The sequence below is a fragment of the Oryx dammah genome, unplaced genomic scaffold (assembly GCF_014754425.2).
Source record: "Oryx dammah isolate SB20612 unplaced genomic scaffold, SCBI_Odam_1.1 HiC_scaffold_5, whole genome shotgun sequence".
Taxonomy (NCBI): domain Eukaryota; kingdom Metazoa; phylum Chordata; class Mammalia; order Artiodactyla; family Bovidae; genus Oryx; species Oryx dammah.
The window spans coordinates 60,612,534-60,632,461 of record NW_024070189.1 but is presented as its reverse complement, the minus strand read 5'-3'; the positions used below and the strand labels follow the sequence as shown (position 1 = coordinate 60,632,461).

The 19,928-nt window shown below is 36.7% G+C and overlaps 1 protein-coding gene across 1 annotated transcript in view; it reads left to right on the top strand.

Annotated features, from left to right (window-relative positions):
* The window catches only part of PKD2L2 (polycystin 2 like 2, transient receptor potential cation channel), a 39,996-nt gene that overhangs the window by 5,191 nt on the left and 14,877 nt on the right, over positions 1-19,928 (top strand). Inside the window, exons 5-9 of the mRNA XM_040241560.1 lie at positions 2,301-2,522; positions 5,211-5,443; positions 12,525-12,528; positions 16,461-16,557; positions 17,052-17,233. Of these exons, the coding sequence (XP_040097494.1) occupies positions 2,301-2,522; positions 5,211-5,443; positions 12,525-12,528; positions 16,461-16,557; positions 17,052-17,233 (738 nt within the window). The remainder of the gene's footprint in view (positions 1-2,300; positions 2,523-5,210; positions 5,444-12,524; positions 12,529-16,460; positions 16,558-17,051; positions 17,234-19,928) is intronic.

The following is a 19,928-nucleotide window of genomic DNA, read 5'->3' as shown; positions in this document are numbered from 1 at the left end:
CCCACTCCAGTTTTCTTGGGCTTCCCTAGTGGTTCAGCTGGTAAAGGATCCACCTGCAATGCAGGAGACCTGGTTCAATCCCTGGGTTGGGGAGATCCCCTGGAGCAGGGCATGGCAACCCACTCCAGTACTTTTCCCATGGATAGAGGGGCCTGACAGGCTACAGTCCATGACATTGCAAAGAATCGGACAGAACTGAGCAACTCAGCACAGTATAGCATCTTGAAAAGGGGGAGTTAGGTTTACAGACACTGCATCGGATGATCCCTGCCAACGATATTTTGGCCATTGTTCCCCAAAGTGGCTGTGGTTAATACTAGTATAGACTCACGTCTACACTTTATATTGAAAATGTAAAAGCCCAATGCCACTGACATTACCTACCATTAATATGGAAGGTGCTGGTATCACTGCATTTAAGGTCATATGAAATCATAGAGGCAAAGTATCTTTTTTAGAATTTGATATTTATCAAAGTGATGCAAACATTTACAAAGATCCACACTTTCCTGCTCATAATTTCCATTCCACAAGCAACCACTTTTAGTTGTTTCTTCTTGTATATACTTCATATTTCTAAATAGTATGCATATACTGCTATTACTTGGTTTTATAGTTTTGTATATCTGTCATCTCTGTTATAGAAAGTGTGTGTCATATATCCTTCTTATTCCACTCCCTCCTTCAACAAACTTCCTTATTCCTCTTAGCCTATGGTTATACCATAATTTTTGTTAATCATTAGTCAATGTTTATTTTATATTTATATAAATATAAATACAGTGACTACATTTCCCTTCTTGAGTAGTTTTCCCAGTATCCCTAGGACCAATCATTGCTTTGTGGGTTTGTTAACTTATTTTCTCTTTGTATGAGTTTTGGGCATTCTTGAGGGCCACAGTGTGCTTGTATAATTCTCTTGTTTTGTATGTAAGTTCTTAAGTACGGTGACACATTCTCTTAAATATTATACTGCTATAATAGTATAATAGTACTACACACTATTTCCCTTCCAGTAAAAAGTGAGATAAGTCAATTATTTAATTACACATTTTAATTTGATCTCAAGACTAATCGTTAGGTATTCTAACATTCCAAATTATAACAACTACAAATAATTTACATTCCAAAATTAACATGGATTTAGACTTTTAATATGTGTCATTTCCTAACAACCAAAATACGAATCAATTTGTGTTTGTCTTTCTAAAATGTAACATTCATTAATTAAAACCAGTATTAAAAATTGGAAGTAGGAGAGGGTTAGCATAACAAACATTCTTGTTTCATTTTAACAATCATGTGGGAAACATGCAAACATACAACTATGGAATTTTCATTAAATGAGTATTTTTTCTTAGTGTTATCATTTTTATCTTCTCTGGTGAAAGCAAACATGGTATTACTAATAGGAAAACAAGTTTAAGCAGAGCATCTTTGGATAATTGTTCAAATCTGTTTGGAGAGACTAAATAGGAACTGAAATGAAGAATCAAAGCTTAATTTTTTGATATCCCATAACTAAGTTCGCTGAGCTTCCTGAACTGCTCAGGGGGTAAAGAGTCTGCCTGCAATGCAGGAGACACAGGAGACACGGGTTCAATCCCTGAGACAGGAAGATACCCTGGAGGAGGAAATGGCTACCCAATCCAGTATTCTTGTCTAGAGAATTCCATGGACAGAGGAGCCTGACAGGCTATAGTCCAAAGGGTCATAGAGTCAGACACAACTGAACACACACAGGCACACACAAACAACTAAGTTAAAAGTAGAAAGAATGGGAATTACTTTGTGTACTTTCATTAAAATGAGATACCTATATAACAACATAGACATTGTAATAAAGTTTTTATTTATTGGACATTTGTAAATGGTATATGATTGTTAGAAGACAAACTGTAAAGCATCTTTTTCCCCACACTGAGACAGATATTTCTGAATGAAAACCCTGGATATTCTTGTCCTCCTCAAAGACTGAAGATCTGATAAGACAACAGGGACATGTTAATGAAAAAATTTCATCACTGTATTATAGATTTCAAGTTCCCTGAGGCAACGGATTAAAATGTTTTTTTCTTATAGCACTTGTATTGTCCACAATAAGCACTAAAAAATGAAAACATATACAACCTTAATCCTTTTAGCTTAATCCTTAACTTACCACATTGCTTCAAAATTACTGTAATGCTTATGAACTTAGTACTACTTTTTTTAAACTACTTTTGAGCCAAAAGTTAACTTAAAATCTTATTCTCGGTCAAGCTTTCTCATCTCTCCATTATTCTTTTTATGTCTAACAGATGGAAGTACTCTTCTCCTCATACGAACTCCCCTTGGCACTGGGGATTTGTTGGTGTTTACCGAAATGGGGGGTATATTTTCACTTTATCAAAATCAAAACCTGAAACCCTAAACAAGTTCATTAACCTCCGAATGAACAGCTGGATCACAAGAGGGACTAGAGTTATTTTTATTGATTTTTCAGTATACAATGCTAATGTAAATCTATTTTGCATTATCAGGTGAGTGACTCAAGACCTCTTATTAGTATATTGAATTTAAAAGGCATCCAGAGCCCTCGTGAGAGTTTCCAGTTTGTGCATGTTTGTACTGAGATTAAAATCATAAGCTCCAATATAAACATAATGTAGTTCCTCCAATAATGATGAAGAAAAAGCAACATCATATTCACTGTTTTACTCTTTCAGGATATATTGCAGAACATGAAGAATTACATACAGTAGGTTAGTTTTATATTACTTAAGAATATATAGCCTTATTTCTTGTCATCCTGCAGCTGAACAAATCTAACGATTTCTTCCTTTAAATCAGATCATTCAAATCTGTTGATTTCCTTTCACAATGAGCTTCTTTATTAAGTTATTAATTTTTGTCTCAAGAATGAACAATTTAAGATTCAAACAATATATAACAACAGCCAACATCCTAGACGTGATTATAGCCGATGGTGATTTGCAAATGGCCCCAGTCCTTCACATCTTTGCCATGTAAACTTGTAGTCCCCTGTCACCCACCCAGGGCAGGGTGCAGTACCCCAGAACTAGATACTAGGCTCAACCATGTGACTTTCTTTGGTCAATGGAATGTCAGCATATATGATGAAAGCAAGGGCTTCCTAGGTGGCACTAGTGGTAAATAACCCGCCTGCCAATGCAGGACATATAAGAGACATGGGTTTGATCCCTGGGTCGGGAAGATCTGCTGGAGGAAGGCATAGCAACCCACTCCAGTATCCTTGCCTGGAGAATCCCATGGACAGAGGAACCTGGCAGGCTACAGTCCATACGGTCACAAAGAGTTTGACACAACTGAAGTGATTTAGCATGCACACACGCATGATACAAGCAGAAATTTGAAAGGGGTTTGTACATTAAAACTTGCTCTCTTGCACGTCTGCTATAGCATGAGAATAACATGCCAGGGCTAACCCGTTGGACCCAAGGAAATGATGAAAGACATCCCCTCTCACGAGGAGGAGGAGGAAACAGCTGAAAAGAAAAAAATTATTTCTGTAGGTCTGATTATCTTAGATAATCTGCCTAACCTGGACCATACTATCTGGCTTAGGCCTAAGGACTGGCAAAGCAAATAGCATTACTGTGATTGAATCTGCTTGGGGATTGAATTGGCTTCTAAGCCATCTGGGAATGGGTGAATGCCTGACACAATTAAGGTTCTGTTAGAAAGGAGGGATAGGATAATGAATACTGGACAGGTAAACACTAGTGTCCATTGAGTCTTAGTAAGCCACTTTTTTCTCTTGAGTTTTACATTTTTCTTCTGAATGGAATATGGAATCAGCCTTTACTCTGATTGGGGAACTTGGCCCTTGTGCAACAGTGATGGTGAAAGACAGTCACAGCCTTTAAAATGTATAAAAATGAAAGCAAATGAATTACTTTCAGCAGCATGTTATAGTATCTTCTTTCAGGGAATCAGCTTCTTACCAACAGTATTCACCTTTCCCGATAGTCCTGGTAGGGATAAAGTAAAGAATACAAATCACTCCAATGTCCTAAATAAGAATAGAAACAATGGGGTAACTGGCTTAAGTCATACGAAGAACTCCTTGTAATACTACATTAAGTCCATATTTTCTGTCTCTAGGTTTCATGTTTATTTTATTTATCTTTTAAAATGTTTTTTAGAAATTTAAGCAGATTTTGAAACTTTTAACTGGTAGTATAATCAATAGTTGTATAGGAGCATATTGCTTACACTATGACCTCATCCACTTATTTTCCTTTTGTACACATATCTGGCAAACTAAATGCTCATCATTTTTTGCTTTTTGTTTACTAGTCTACATTTCAGGTCAAAATACTAAGTTTCTTTCACTTCACTCACTTGCTCAAATTTGTGCACCGACTATATGCAAGGTGAAAAAAATTCCTGTTTTCTATTTGTTAACTGGATGTTTTGTTCTTGATTTTGGTGAGGCATTTTGGGGGTTAAGGGGGGCAGCACCTTATTCCAGTACCAATTAGATTTGCTAACACCTTCAGGTAGGAATAATTACATTATGAATTTGTGATAGAGATCCTGGCTCCTTAAATTACTGCCAATTCTTAATTACCTGCAGTTATGGAAAAAACTAGGAATACAGGGAATTACCTAAAAATCTTTTTATATTTGGTACTGGAGTAACTTTTATATTTCTACTTGCATATAGATCTATCCAAAATCCAGTGCCTAAAGTTAAACAGAAAACGTTGGCTTTAGTATAGTATGTTACCTTGAGATTTAGAAGCAAGAAGTATCTCTGATAAGCTAAAGGGGGAGAGTGTATTTCCCTCCTCTGAAATATTTGGGGAGTCCTGAATAATAACAGTAACTAACAGTACAGCATGTTCTTGAACATCACCCCTCATTCTGTGGGGATAAATTAGCAGCTGAGTTATGAATGCACAATCAAAACATAGAGTAAAACGAATGTAAAGTTACATCTTTCTTTCTTTCTCATTTACACTGGTCTTTGACCACTATGAATTTTCAGAGCACCAAAAAAAAGTGGAGCATTAAAAAAGTAAATCCACAAGAATTTTTTGAGCCTGTTACCCTGAGAAAACATATTTTGTACAAAATAACTATTAAAGTATACAACATCACTGACTGGAAATTTCAATCGAGTTAGGTACTGAAATATAAATTCTTGAAATGCAGTTACTTTCACAAACCTCATTTTACAGATTGGTGGCAGAATTCCCTGCAACTGGAGGAATACTTACTTCATGGCAGTTTTACTCTGTGAAGCTCCTCAGATACGTTAGCTTCTATGATTATTTTATTGCTTCCTGTGAAATCATATTTTGTATTTTTATTATTGTCTTCACAATACAAGAAATCAAAAAACTGAAAGAATTTAAATTTGCCTATTTCAAAAGTATTTGGAACTGGCTAGAATTATTACTTTTGGTGGTAAGTATATTTTCACAGATATGGTTGATAAAAATCACATCTGAACTCACAAATGAGGGAGAATTTTCTATTCATCTGGGATTTATTCTAAAAATTGTATCAACCATAAAATGAACTGTCAAAGTAGATATTAATGGTGTGCCTCCAAAAGGTAGAAGTCCTTTTTTTCCTCTGATTTGGTCCTTGTGAGGACTAGCATAAACCTAGAGGAATAGGTGGTTTCATAGGTATTATGATTTAATTGGCACAGTTAACTCTCCCTCAGTTCAGTTCAGTTCAGTTCAGTTCAGTCGCTCAGTCGTGTCCGACTCTTTGCGACCCCATGAACCACAGCATGCCAGGCCTCCCTGTCCATCACCAACTCCCAGAGTTCACTCAGATTCACATCCGAGTCAGTGATGCCATCCAGCCATCTCATCCTCGGTCGTCCCCTTCTCCTCCTGCCCCCAATCCCTCCCAGCATCAGAGTCTTTTCCAATGAGTCAACTCTTTGCATGAGGTGGCCAAAGTACTGGAGTTTCAGCTTTAGCATCATTCCTTCCAAAGAAATCCCAGGGCTGATCTCCTTTAGAATGGACTGGTTGGATCTCCTTGCAGTCCAACGAACTCTCAAGAGTCTTCTCCAACACCACAGTTCAAAAGCATCAATTCTTCAGCGCTCAGCCTTCTTCACAGTCCAACTCTCACTTGGGGGCAAGGTCCTTCAAAATGTATTCTTCTACATTGCCCAAATATGCTATCCTGAATTTTTAAATAGGTAAAAGACAAGCCTAGGCAGAATACTGAAGGTGTGGATAAGGTTTGAGAAGCCAGAGGGGGTAGCTTGTAGGCGCAGAGGCACCACCAGGATTGGGGGAACAGTCCTTGAAAGAAGCTCCAAAGACTGCCAGTTCTTAACTAGAAAATACTAAAATAAATGGAGAGGGCAGAGCGAGACAAACTGTTAAGATTTTAGTTTTAGGAACAATGAGCAAATATTCGGGCTTATACAATCTGATCTTTCACTCTTATTGGCCCTTAGTTATAGCCAATTGAGTGTGTGTGTGTGTGTATTTGTGTGTATATATGTTTATATTATATATAAATATATATTTATATATTTTAGCCTGACAGTGACAAGACAGGTCCAGGTCACCTGTTCCCAATAGCAGAACTTCACAGACTTGCCAGGCCTCCTACCTGTTGTATGTATATGTGTGTGTGTGTGTATACATATATATAAAATTTGTTTCCCAAAACCAAATTGAAAGTTTTTCTGGTACCCCCCAATAATGCTTAACACAGGGCATAAGGATTAAATGTTTAACTGAGTATTTTAGGGAAAAAAAGTCAAAGGAAAATTTTCATAATAGTTATAATAGTCACATAGCTTTATAATAATAATAGATAAATAATAGATAAAAGATAATCTGGTCCTAAAATCCTCTCCTAAAAGAATTGTTAGACACAGCAGCCAGCCCAGAGGTGGGTCACGTAAGTGCAGTTGCACACCCCCTGCTCCAGAATCCTCCAGAGTCAGGTGGAGTGTGCTGCATGGGGTATTTGTAAACTCTGGGATAAAGCCAGGCAGAAAGAATTGGATCACGATGTCCCAGCATGGCCCTTCACTATTCAGCCCAACACACACCTGTTTACCTGGACTGCACCTGGAAAGAGCTGCAACCAAATCTGCCTTCCTCCAGTCCCACCTGGTGGTCTCCAACCTGCCCAGACCTGCCGTAAACCAGTGAATCCCAAATGATGACAGCATTGTTCCATGTTCCATTATTTCAGAACTAGTTTGGAGAAATCAAGCCCTGAGCCTTTGGAGTGGGAGCACTGCCTCCAAGATCCTAGACTACCAGAGAACTAACCCTAGGGAGTATCAAATAGTGAGAACTCACACAAAGGAAACCACTTGAATACAAGACCCAGCATCCTCCAAGCACCAGTAGCACCCCGTGCAGGACGCCTCATCTAAACAACAAACAAAACAAAAATACAAACCTAATCATCAGCAGACAAGATTACCAATTCACTCAGCCTTGCCCATCAGACAAAAAACAAACAAAAAAACTCAGCACAAATCTCACCCTATATGAAGCTTACACAAACCACTGGATCACCTTGGGAGGGCACAAACCAAAAGGAAGAAAGAATTCAACCCTGAAGCCTGGGAAAAGGAGACCTCAAACACAGTAAGTTAAAAAAAATAATAATAATAGTGAAAAGGCAGAGAAATACTACACAAAAGAAGGAACAAACTAGAAACACAGAAGTCCAAATAAATGAAGAGGAAATAGGCAAACTACTTGAAAAAGAATTCAGAATAATAATGATAGTAAACATGATCAAAAACCTTGAAAACAAAATGAAGAAAATGCAAGAATCAATGAACAAAGACCTACAAGAATTAAAGAATATACAGAGACAACACAATTATTGAAATTAAAAATACTCTAGAAGAAATCAATAGCAGAGTATCTGAAGCAGAATAATGAATCAGTAAGCTGAAGATAAAATGGTGGAAATAACTTCTGAAGAGCAGAATAAAGTAAAAAGAATGAAAGGAACCGAGAATAGTCTCAGAGACATCTGGGACAATACCAAACGCACCAACATTCGAATTATAGGGGTCCAAGAAGAAGAAGAAAAAAAGAAAGGGTATGAGAAAATTTTTGAAGAAACTATAGTTGAAAATTTCCCCAACATGGAAAAGGAAATAAGTCCAAGAGGCACAAAGAGTCCCATACAGGATAAACCCAAGGAGAAACAGGTCAAGACACATACTAATCAAACTAACAAAGACTAAACACACAAAGAATATTAAAAGGAGCAAGGGAAAAGCAACAAGTAACATACAAGGGAAACCCCATACACTTAACAGAAACCCTATATGCTTTCAGCAGAAACTCTGCAGGCCTGAAAGGAAAGGCAGGATATATTTAAAGTACTGAAAGAGAAAAATCTACAACCAAGATTACTATACCCAGCAAGGATCTCATTCAAAAATTGATGGAGAAATAAAAAGCTTTTCAGACAAGCAAAAGTTAAGAGAATTCAGTACCACCAAACCAGCTTTACAACAAATATTAAAGGGACTTACATACTCAAGAAATACAACAGAAGGAAAAAGATCTACAAAATCAACCCCAAACAATTAAGAAAATGGCAGTAGGAACGTATATATTAATAATTGCTTTAAATGTAAATGGATTAAATGCTCTAACCCAAAGACAGAGACTGGCTGAATGGATACAAAAAAATGGATACAAAAGACCCATATATATGCTGTCTACAAGAAACCACTTCAGACCTAAAGACACATATAGACTGAAAGTAGTGAGAGGATGGAAAAATATAGTCCATGCAAATGCGAAGCAAAAGAAAGCTGGAGTAGCAATCCTCATATCAGACAAAATAGACCTTAAAATAAAGATTACAAGAGATAAGGAAGGACACTACATAATGATCAAGGGATCAATCCAAGAGGAAGACATAACAACTGTAAATATCTATGCACCCAACATAGGAGCACCTCAATACATAAGACAATCACTAACAGAATAAAAGGAAAAACTGACAGTAACACAATAATAGAAGGAGACTCTGAACACCCCACTCACACCAATGGACAGATCATCAAAACATAAAATTATTAAGGAAAGACAAGTCTTAAATGATACATTAGAGGAGATGGATCTCATTGATATCTGCAGAACATTCCATCCAAACGCAGAAGAATACACTTTCTTCTCAAGTGCACATGGAACACTCTCCAGGATAGACCACATCTTGGGTCACAAGTCAAACCTCAGTAAATTTAAGAAAACTGAAATCGTATCACGCATCTTCTCTGACCACAATGCTATGAGATTAGATATCAATTACAAGAAAAAAAAAACTGTAAGAAACACAAACCCATGGAGATTAAAACATGTTTCTAAATAACCAATAGGTTACCAAAGAAATCAAAAGGGAAGTTAAAAAATTCTAGAAACAAATGACAATGAAAATATGACAACTCAAAACCTACGGGATGTAGCAAAAGCAGTTCTAAGAGGGAAGTTTATAGCAATACAATCCTACTTCAAAAAACAAGAAAAACATTGAAAAGACAACCTAACTTTATACTTAAAACAACTGGAAAAACAACAACAAAAAATCAGTAGAAGGAAATAAATCATAAAGATCTGAGCAGAAGTAAATGAAAAAGAAGTGAAAGAAACAATAGTAAAGATTAATAAAACTAAAAGCTGTTCTTTGAGAAGAGAAACAAAATTGACAAACCTTTAGCCAGATTCATCAAGAACAAAAGAGAGAAAAATCAACAAAATTAGAAATGAAAAAGGAGAAATTACAACAGACAATGCAGAAATACAAAAGATTATAAGAGACTATTATGAACAACTATATGGCAATAAAATGGATAATCTGGAAGAAATGTGCAGATTCTTAGAAAAGTTCAATCTTTCAAGACTGAACCAGGAAGAAATAGTTGTTATGAACAACCCAATTACAAGCACTGAAATTGAAGCTGTGATCAAAAATTTCCCAGAAAACAAAAGCCTAGGACCAGATGGCTTCAGAGGAAAATTCTGTCAAATATTTAAAGAAGAGCTAATGCCTATCCTTCTAAAAATCCTTCAAAAAATTGCAGAGGAGGAACACTTAAACTCATTCTATGAAGCCACCATCACCCTGATACCAAAACCAGACAAAGACAACACAAAAAAAGAAAACTACAGGCCAATATCACTGATGAACATAAATGCAAATATCCTCAAGAAAATTTTAGCAAACAGAATTCAGCAACACATCAAAAAGCTGATACACCATGATCAAGTTAGGTTTATTCCAGGGATGCAAGGATTCTTCAATATATGCAAATCAATCAATGTGATACACCATATTAACAAACTGAAAGATTAAAAAACATATGATAATCTCAAAAGATGCAGAAAAAGCCTTTCACAAAATTCATCACCCATTTATGATTAAAACTCTTCAAATAATGAGCATAGAAGGAACCTACCTCAACATACTAAAGGCCATATATATGATAGTGAAATCGCTCAGTCATGTCTGACTCTTTGTGACTCCATGGACTGTAGCCTACCAGGCTTCTCAGTCCATGGGATTTTCCAGGCAATAGTAATGGAGTGGATTGCCATTTCCTTCTCCAGGGGATCTTCCTGACCAGGGATCAAACCTGGGTCTCCCACATTGTAGACAGATGCTTAACCGTCTGAGCCACCAGGGAAGTCTATGATAAACCTACAGCAAACATTATTCTCAATGATGAAAAACTGAAATTATTCCCCCCAAGATCAGGAACAACACAGGGTGTCCAATTTCACCACTATTATTCAACATAGTTCTGGAAGTCCTAGCTACAGCAATCAGAGAAGAAAAAGAAATAAAAGGGATCCAGATCAGAAAAGAAGAAATAAAGCTCTCACTGCTTGCAGATGACATACTGTACACAGAAAACCCTAAAGATAGTATCAGAAAATCACTAGAGCGAATCAGTGGATTTAGCAAAGTTGCAGGATACAAAATCAATACACAGAAATCACTTGCATTTCTATATACCAACAATGAAAAATCAGAAAGAGAAATTAAGGAATCCATCCCATTCACCACCGCAACAAAAAGGAATAAACTTACCTAAGGAGACAAAAGAACTATACACAGAAAAATATAAGACACTAATGAAAGAAATCAAAGATGACATAAACAGATGGAGAGATATTCCATGTTCCTGGGTAGGAAGAATCAATGCTGTGAAAATGACTATACTACCAAATACAAACTACAGATTCAATGTGATCCCTATCAATTTACCAACATTTTTCACAGAACTAGAACAAAAAATTTCACAATTCATATGGAAACACAAAGACCCCAAATAGCCAAAGCAGTCTTGAAAAAGAAGAATGGAGCTAGAGGAATCAACATTCCTGACCTCAGATTATACTACAAAGCTACAGTCATCAAGACAGTATGGTACTGGCCCAAAAACAGAAATATAGACCAATGGAACAAGACAGAAAGCCCAGAAATAAACCCATGCACCTATGGGTACCTTAGTTTTGAGAAGGGAGGCAAGAATATACAATGGGGCAAAGACAGCCTCTTCAATAAATGGTGCTGGGAAAACTGGACAGCTACGTGTAAAAGAATGAACTTAGAACACTTCCTAACATCATACACAAAGATAAACTCTAAATGGATTAAAGACCTAAATGTAAGACTAGAAACTATAAAACTCTTAGAGGAAAACATACCAGAATAGTCAATGACATAAATCAAAGCAAGATTCTCTATAACCCACCTCCTAGAGTAATGGAAATAAAAACAAAAGTAAACAAGTGGGACCTGATTAAACTTAAAAGCTTTTACACAGCAAAGGAAACAATAAGCAAGGTGAAAAGACAACCCTCAGAATGGGAAAAAAAAATATCAAATGAAACAACTGACAAAGGATTAATTTCCAAAATATTCAAGCAGCTCATACAACACAATGCCAGAAGAACAACCCACCCAATCAAAAAGTGGGAGAAAGACGTAAACAGACATTTCTCCAAAGAAGACGTACAGATGGCTAACAAACACATGAAAAGATGCTCAACATCGCTCAGTATTAGAGAAATGCAAATCAAAACTACAATGAGATATCACCCCACACCAGTCAGAATAGCCATCACCAAAAACTCTACAAACAATAAATGCTGGAGAGGGTGTGGAGAAAAGGGAACACTCTTGCACTGTTGGTAGGAATGTAAACTGATACAGCCACCATGGAAGACGGTATGTAGATTCCTTAAAAAGCTAGGAATAAAACCAGCATATGACCCAGCAATCCCACTCCTAGGCATATAACCTGAGGAAACCAAAACTGAAAAAGAAACATGTGTCTCATTGTTCATTGCAGCACTACTTACAATAGCTAGAACATGGAAGCAACCTAGATGTCCATCGACAGATGAACGGATGGAGAAGTTTTGGTACATATACACAATGGAATCTTACTTAGCCATAAAAAGGAATGCATTTGAGTCAGTTGTGATGAGGTGAATGAACCGAGAACCTATTATACAGAGTGAAGTAGTCAGAAAGGGAAAGATAAATATCGAATTCTAACGCATATATACAGAATCTAGAAAATGGTACTGAAGAATTTATTTACAGGGCAGCAATGGAGAAACAGACATAGAGAATAGATTTATAGACATAGGGAGAGGGGAGGAGAGGGTGAGATGTATGGAGAGAGTAATATGGAAACTTACATTACCATATGTAAATTAAATAGCCAACAAGAATTTGCTGTATGACTAAGGAAACTCAAACAGGGGCTCTGTATTATCCTAGAGGGGTGAGATGGGGAGGGAGGTGGGAGGGAGTTTCAAAAGGGTTATATGTATACCACTGGAGAATGGAATGGCAAACCACTTCAGTATTCTTGCCATGAGAACCCCATGAATGGCAGGAAAAGGCAAAAAGATAGGACACTGAAAGATGAACTCCCCAGGTCGGCAGGTGCCCAATATGCTACTGGAGATCAGTGGAGAAATAACTCCAGAAAGAATGAACAGAGCCAAAGCAGAAACAACACGCAGTTGTGGATGTGACTAGTGATGGAAGTAAAGTCCCATGCTGTAAAGAGGAATATTGCATAGGAACCTGGAATGTTAGGTCCATGAATCAAGGCAAATTGGAAGTGGTCAAACAGGACATGGTAAGAGTGAACATCGACATTTTAGGAATCAGCGCACTAAAGTGGACTGGAATGGGTGAATTCAACTCAGATGACCATTGTATCTACTACTGTGGGCAAGAATCCCTTAGAAGAAATGGAGTATCCATCATAGTCAACAAGAGTCTGAAATGCAGTACTTGGATGCAATCTCAAAAACAACAGAATGATCTCTGTTCATTTCCAAGGCAAACCATTCAATATCACAGTAATCCAAGTCTATGCCCTGACCAGTAGTGCTGAAGAAACTGAGGCTGAACGGTTCTATGAAGACCTGCAAGACCTTCCAGAACTTACACCCCCAAAAAAATGTCCTTTTCACTATAGGGAACTGGAATGCAAAAGTAGGAAGTCAAGAGATATCTGGAGTAAAAGGCAAATTTGGCCTTGGGAGTAAAGAATGAAGCAGGTCAAAGACTAAAGGAGTTTTGCCAAGACAACACACTGGTCATAGCAAACACCCTCTCCCAACAACACGAGAAGACTCTACACATGGATATCACCAGATGGTCAATATCAAAATCAGATTGATTGTATTCTTTGCAGCCAAAGAAGGAGAAGCTCAATAGTCAGAAAAAACAAGACCAGAAGCTGACTGTGGCTCAGATCATGAACTCTTTATTGCCAAATTCAGACTTAAATTCAAGAAAGTAGGGAAAACCACTAGACCATTCAGTTATGACCTATTCAAATCCCTTATGATTATACAGCAGAGGTGAGAAATAGATTCAAGGGATTAGATCTGACAGAGTGCCTGAAGAACTATGGATGGAGGCTCGTGACATTATACAGGAGACAGGGATCAAGACCATCCCAAAGAAAAAGAAATGCAAAAAGGCAAAATGGTTGTCTGAGGAGGTCTTACATATAGCTGTGAAAAGAAGAGAAGTGAAAGGCAAAGGAAAAAAGGAAATCTATACCCATTTGAATGAAAAGTTCCAAAGAATAGCAAGGAGAGATAAGAAAGCCTTCCTCAGCAATCAATGAAAAGAAATTGAGGGAAACAATTGAATGGGAAAGACTAGAGATCTCTTCAAGAAAATTAGAGATTCGAAGGGAATATTTCATGCAAAGATAGGCACAATAAAGGACAGAAATGGTACAAAACTAACAGAAGCAGAAAATATTAACAAGAGAAGGCAAGAATACACAGAACTACACAAAAAAGATGTTCACGACCAAGATAATCAAGATGGTGTGGTCACTCACCTAGAGCCAGACATCCTGGAATGCGAAGTCAAGTGAGCCTTACAAAGCATCACTATGAACAAAGCTAGTAGAAGTGATGGATTTCCAGTTGAGCTATTTCAAATCCTAAAAGATGATGCTGTAAATGTGCTGCACTCAATATGCCAGCAAATTTGGAAAACTCAGCAGTGGCCACAGAACTGGAAAAGGTCAGTTTTCATTCCAATCCCAAAGAAAGGCAATGCCAAAGAATGCTCAAACTACTGCACCATTGCACCCATCTCACATGCTAGTAAAGTAATCCTCAAAATTCTCCAAGCCAGGCTTCAGCAATATGTGAACCATGAACTTCCTGATTTTCAAGCTGGTTTTAGAAAAGGCAGAAGAAAGAGAGATCAAATTGCCAACATCTGCTGGATCACTGAAAAAGCAAAAGAGTTTCTGAAAACATTTACGTCTGCTTTATTGACTGCGTCAAAGCCTTTGACTGTATGGATCACAACAAACCGTGAGAAATTCTTCAAGAGATGGGAATATCAGACCACCTGACCTGCCTCCTGAGAAATCTATATGCAGGTCAAGAAGCAACAGTTAGAACTGGACATGAAACAACAGACTGGTTCAAAATCGGGAAAGGAGTACATCAAGGCTGTATACTGTCACTGTGTTTATTTAACTTATATGCAGAGTACATCATGAGAAATGCTGGGCTGGATGAAGCACAAGCTGGAATCAAGATGGCCAGGAAAAATATCAATAACCTCAGATATGCAGATGACATCACACTTATTGCAGAAAGCGAAGAACTAAAGAGCCTCTTGATCAAAGAGGAAAGTGAAAAAGTTGGCTTAAAGCTCAACATTCAAAAAACTAAGATCATGGCATCTGGTCCCATCACTTCATGGCAAATAAATGGGGAAGCAATGGAAAGAGTGAGTGACTTTATTTTGGGGGGGCTCCAAAATCACTGCAGATGGTGACTGCAGCCATGAAATCAAAAGATGCTTGCTCCTTGGAAGAAAAGTTATGACCAACCTAGACAGCATATTAAAAAGTAGACATTACTTTGCCAACAAAAGTCCATCTAATCAGAGCTATAGTTTTTCCAGTGGTCATGTATGGATGTGAGAGTTGGACTGTAAAGAAAGCTGAGCACCAAAGAACTGATGCTTTTGAACTGTGGTGTTGGAGAAGACTCTTGAGAGTCCCTTGGACTGCAAGGAGATCCAACCAGTCCATCCTAAAGGAAATCAGTCCTGAATATTCATTGGAAGGACTGAAGCTCCAATACTTTGACCACCTGAAGCAAAGAACTGACTCATTTGAAAAGACCCTGATGCTGGGAAAGATTGAAGGTGGGAGGAGAAGGGGACAACAGAGGATGAGATTGTTGGATGGCATCACTGACTCGATGTACATTAGTTTGAGTAAACTCCGGGAGTTGGTAATGGGCCGGGAGGCCTGGCGTGCTGCAGTCCATGGGTCGCAAACAGTCGGACACAACTGAGGGACTGAATTGAACTGATATGTATACCTATGGCTGATTCTTTTTGAGGTTTGACAGAAAACAACAAAAGTCTATAAAGCAATTATCCTTCAATAAAAACTTAATTTTTAAAAAATAGTTGTTAAAGAGTCCTAAAGGGGGTTATTTTTTTTTTGGAACTGTAAAAAAATTTCTTAAGAGTGAATTAAACTCTTAGGTAACATGTAGTTAAATGGAGCAAAAACTCTTATAGCCTAGTCAGAATTATATAGTCATTTTATATATTTGTGTTTTATGCCTCAAAGAAACAAAAAGGCATATAGATTTGCCAATATATATAGCCAATATTTTGTTACTTTTATGATAATTATGCTACCTTAAAGTTCTATAAATTGAGGCTTACTTTAATTTATATAAAAGCCTATGTCTTATCCCTTCCTTTTGGTTGAACTTCTGATGAAGTTTTTCATGTATTTGTTTATAGGCTACACATTTAGAGGTAGAAATATCTAACTCTTCTTATTTTCCCATTTAGTTATGTTTTTTGACTGTTTTCTTCAGCTTATACTCTAATATGCAAATTTATCGCATGCTTGGACAACTGTTAAGAAATACTGAAAAATATTCAGACTTCTATTTTCTGGCATACTGGCACATTTATTACAACAACATAATTGCCATAACCATCTTCTTTGCATGGATAAAGGTATTTGTATTTTATCAGATATAACACACTAGATATGTTTTATTACATTAGATAAAGTCCTTCCCTGGTGGCTCAGATGGTAAAGAGTCTGCCTGCAGTGTGGGAGACCTGGGTTCGATCCCTGGCTTGGGAAGATCCCCTGGAGAAGGAAATGGCAACCCACTCCAGTATTCTTTCCTGGAAAATCCCATGGATGGAGGAGCTTGGCAGCTACAGTCCATGGGGTTGCAAAGAGTTGGACATGACTGAGAGACTTCACTTTATTACATTAGATAATAAGAACTCAAACTACAAAGTTATGACAAAAAAAAAGAGATACTTTTAACTATAAAGTAATTTTTAAAGTAGTTTGGCTTTGTGATGATTGCCAGCAAATCCTCAAACATCCTTAACTATCATTAAGCATTTCTTTTAATTTGAAGCAGATTTCTTCTGAAATTAACTTAAAGTATAATCTTTAGTATTCTATTTCAATTAATTTTGTTCTTTTTCAGATATTCAAATTCATAAGCTTTAATAAGACAATGTCTCAGCTGTCATCAACCTTGTCACGATGTATCAAAAACATAATAGGATTTGCTGTCATGTTTTTTATAATATTCTTTGCTTATGCTCAGTTAGGATTTCTTGTTTTTGGATCACAGGTTGACGACTTTTCCACTTTTCAAAATGCCATGTAAGCTCTTAGTATAAATGTAATTATATTTTCCAGTTTATAACAAAAAAATCATGAAAAAACCTATAAGTAGTGACATAAGCTTTAATAAATTTCAAAATGGCTTGATATTTTCACTGATGGCTAAATATCTGTTATATTCAAAGTGCAGTTAGGCATTGAAAGATCCAAATTGATGGTGTTACCCACTCTTCACATGTTACTAGGTCAAGTTAGAAAAATAATTTTTTACTATTCTAGAAGTGAAATTTTTATCTAAGTTAAAAAATATTGGCTCCATTTCTCCATAGTATCTATTCTCTGGGCAAAAGAAGTGTTTTCATTCAAAGGCATCTTTAGAATCCTTTCACTGATATTGACTTGATTGTCCTTTGCTGATCTGGCAAAGCTGAATTTTAAAAATAGCTTTATACACATAAAGCAATTAGCAGATAACTAACTTATAGAACTGATTAGGTAGAATGCCTAGAAAAGTATTCAGGCTCTTCTTTAGAAGTGAGTAATTTTAATAAATTGACTTCCATTTTTGAGTACATAAAACAAGTTGTCTGTATAAAAATAATTATATATATATATGATTGTCTAAAACAGGGGTCCCCAACCTCTGATCTGAGGTGGAGCTGATGTAATTAATAATAGAAGCAAAGTGCACAATAAATGCAATGTGCTTAAATCATCTTGAAGCCATCCCTGCTTCTGCAGTCCGTGGAAGAATTCTCTTGCATGAAACCAGTCCCTGGTGCCAAATACTTTGGGGTCTGCTGGTCTAAAATATCAGGTCTCAAAAATGTGTTCTGTATAATCTAGACTAAGATTGTCTGGGGGAAACAGTTTCATATTTAAGAAAGTTAAGGAAATTTTTCATCACTCTTGGAAATTTGTAGTCCATGGTAACACACGGCCCTGAGAAAAACTGTACTCCTTTCTTAAGTTCAGAATTCCTCAAATTGCCCATGGTCCTTTGACTCAACTGGGGGTAAATTTTAGTGCATTCCATGGGATCACAAAGAGTCAGACATGACTGAGTGACTGAACTGACTTAGTTGGAAAAATCTCATTATCCACATGTAAACAATTGAAGTACCACTGTTTGAAATTTAATAACACTTTTTTTCTGAAATAATCCTTTACTAAACAAGAGAATAGAATTCTACTTTCTACCTCTGCCACTAGCTATTTAATTTTTCTAGATCTTATCTGTAAATAAATGGGCTGAACTAAATCACTCCCAGAGGTCCCTTCCAACTACAAATGAGAAGTCTAATTAGTTTACCCTGAGTCAATGTTTGCAGTTTCAACAACTTCTTGGTCCCTTCCTAGGATCTTAAGTGTAGTAATAAAACTAATTAATACTGGACATTAAATATGAATGTAATTATCTACAGAACCTTGGAAATGTGTCTTACCTTGGATAATGGGAGGAAAGAAAGTGTAAGACACAAATTAAGCAGACAGAAAGGTTCGGAATGGATTGAGGGAACTTCTGCTCCTGGTAATGATGTGCAAGGCTATTCAAATCAATCTCTTCACAACTTATGTGTCCAAAATCAGAAAGCAAGAATCCAGAGAAGTAGCTCCAGCATTCAAAGCTATCTTCCCTGAAGGCTTTTTTAAAGATGATAAAGATTTTTAAATGTTATAAAATTTACCATCTTAACCACTTTTAAAACCATTTCTAAGAGTGAGGTACATTCTTATTGTTCAATCATCACCATCATTCACCTCCAGAAATCTATCTTGCAAAACTGAAACTCTCATATTCATTAAACAGGAATTCTCCATTTCTCCCCCTACTCCAGCCCCTACAACCATCATTGTACTTTTTGTCTCTGATTTTGATTACTTGAGGTAATTCTCATAGAATCATACAGTATTTGTCCATTTCTGACTAATTTATTCCACTTAGCATAATATCATCAACAATGTTGTAGAATGTGTCAGGCTTTCCTTCCTTTTTAAGGCTGAATAATATTCCACTGTGTGTTACACACACATCACATTTTGCTTTCCATTCATCTGTCAATGACACTTGAGCTGCTTCCATGTTTTCATTTTTCTGAATAATGCTACCGTGAGAACATGGTGTACAAATTGCTTTGAGATCCTACTTTGAATTCTTTTGGGTATATACCCAGAAGTAGAATTGTTGGATCATATGATAATTCTATTTTGAATTTTCTGAGGTACTGCTATACTGTTGTCCACAGTGCACACTGCAGTTTACATTTCTTCTAACAGTGTATACATGTTTCAATTTCTCCAGTCTTTTATCAAAAATTATTTTGTTTTGATGGTAGCCATCCTAATGGGTGTGAGGTATGGTATCTCATTGTTTTGGATTTGGATTTCTCTACTGATTAGCAATACTGAGCATCTTTTCATATGCTTATGCATATGTTGGTCCACTTGATGATGTCTCATAAGTCGCTTAAGGCTCTGTTCACTTTTTCTGTAAACTCTTCTCTTTCTGTTCCTCAGACTCAGTAATTTCAATGGCCCTATCTTCAAATTCACTATTTTTTTCTGCCTGCAAATCTACTTTTGAATCCCTCTAATGAATTTTCATTTCAGTTATTGTACTTTGCACCTCTAGAATTTCTTTTTGGTTTGAGGTTTTCTTTTTCCTGAGACTTCCATTTTGTTCATACTTAGTTTTCTTGACTTTCTCCAACTTCTTTTAGTTCTTTGAGAATCT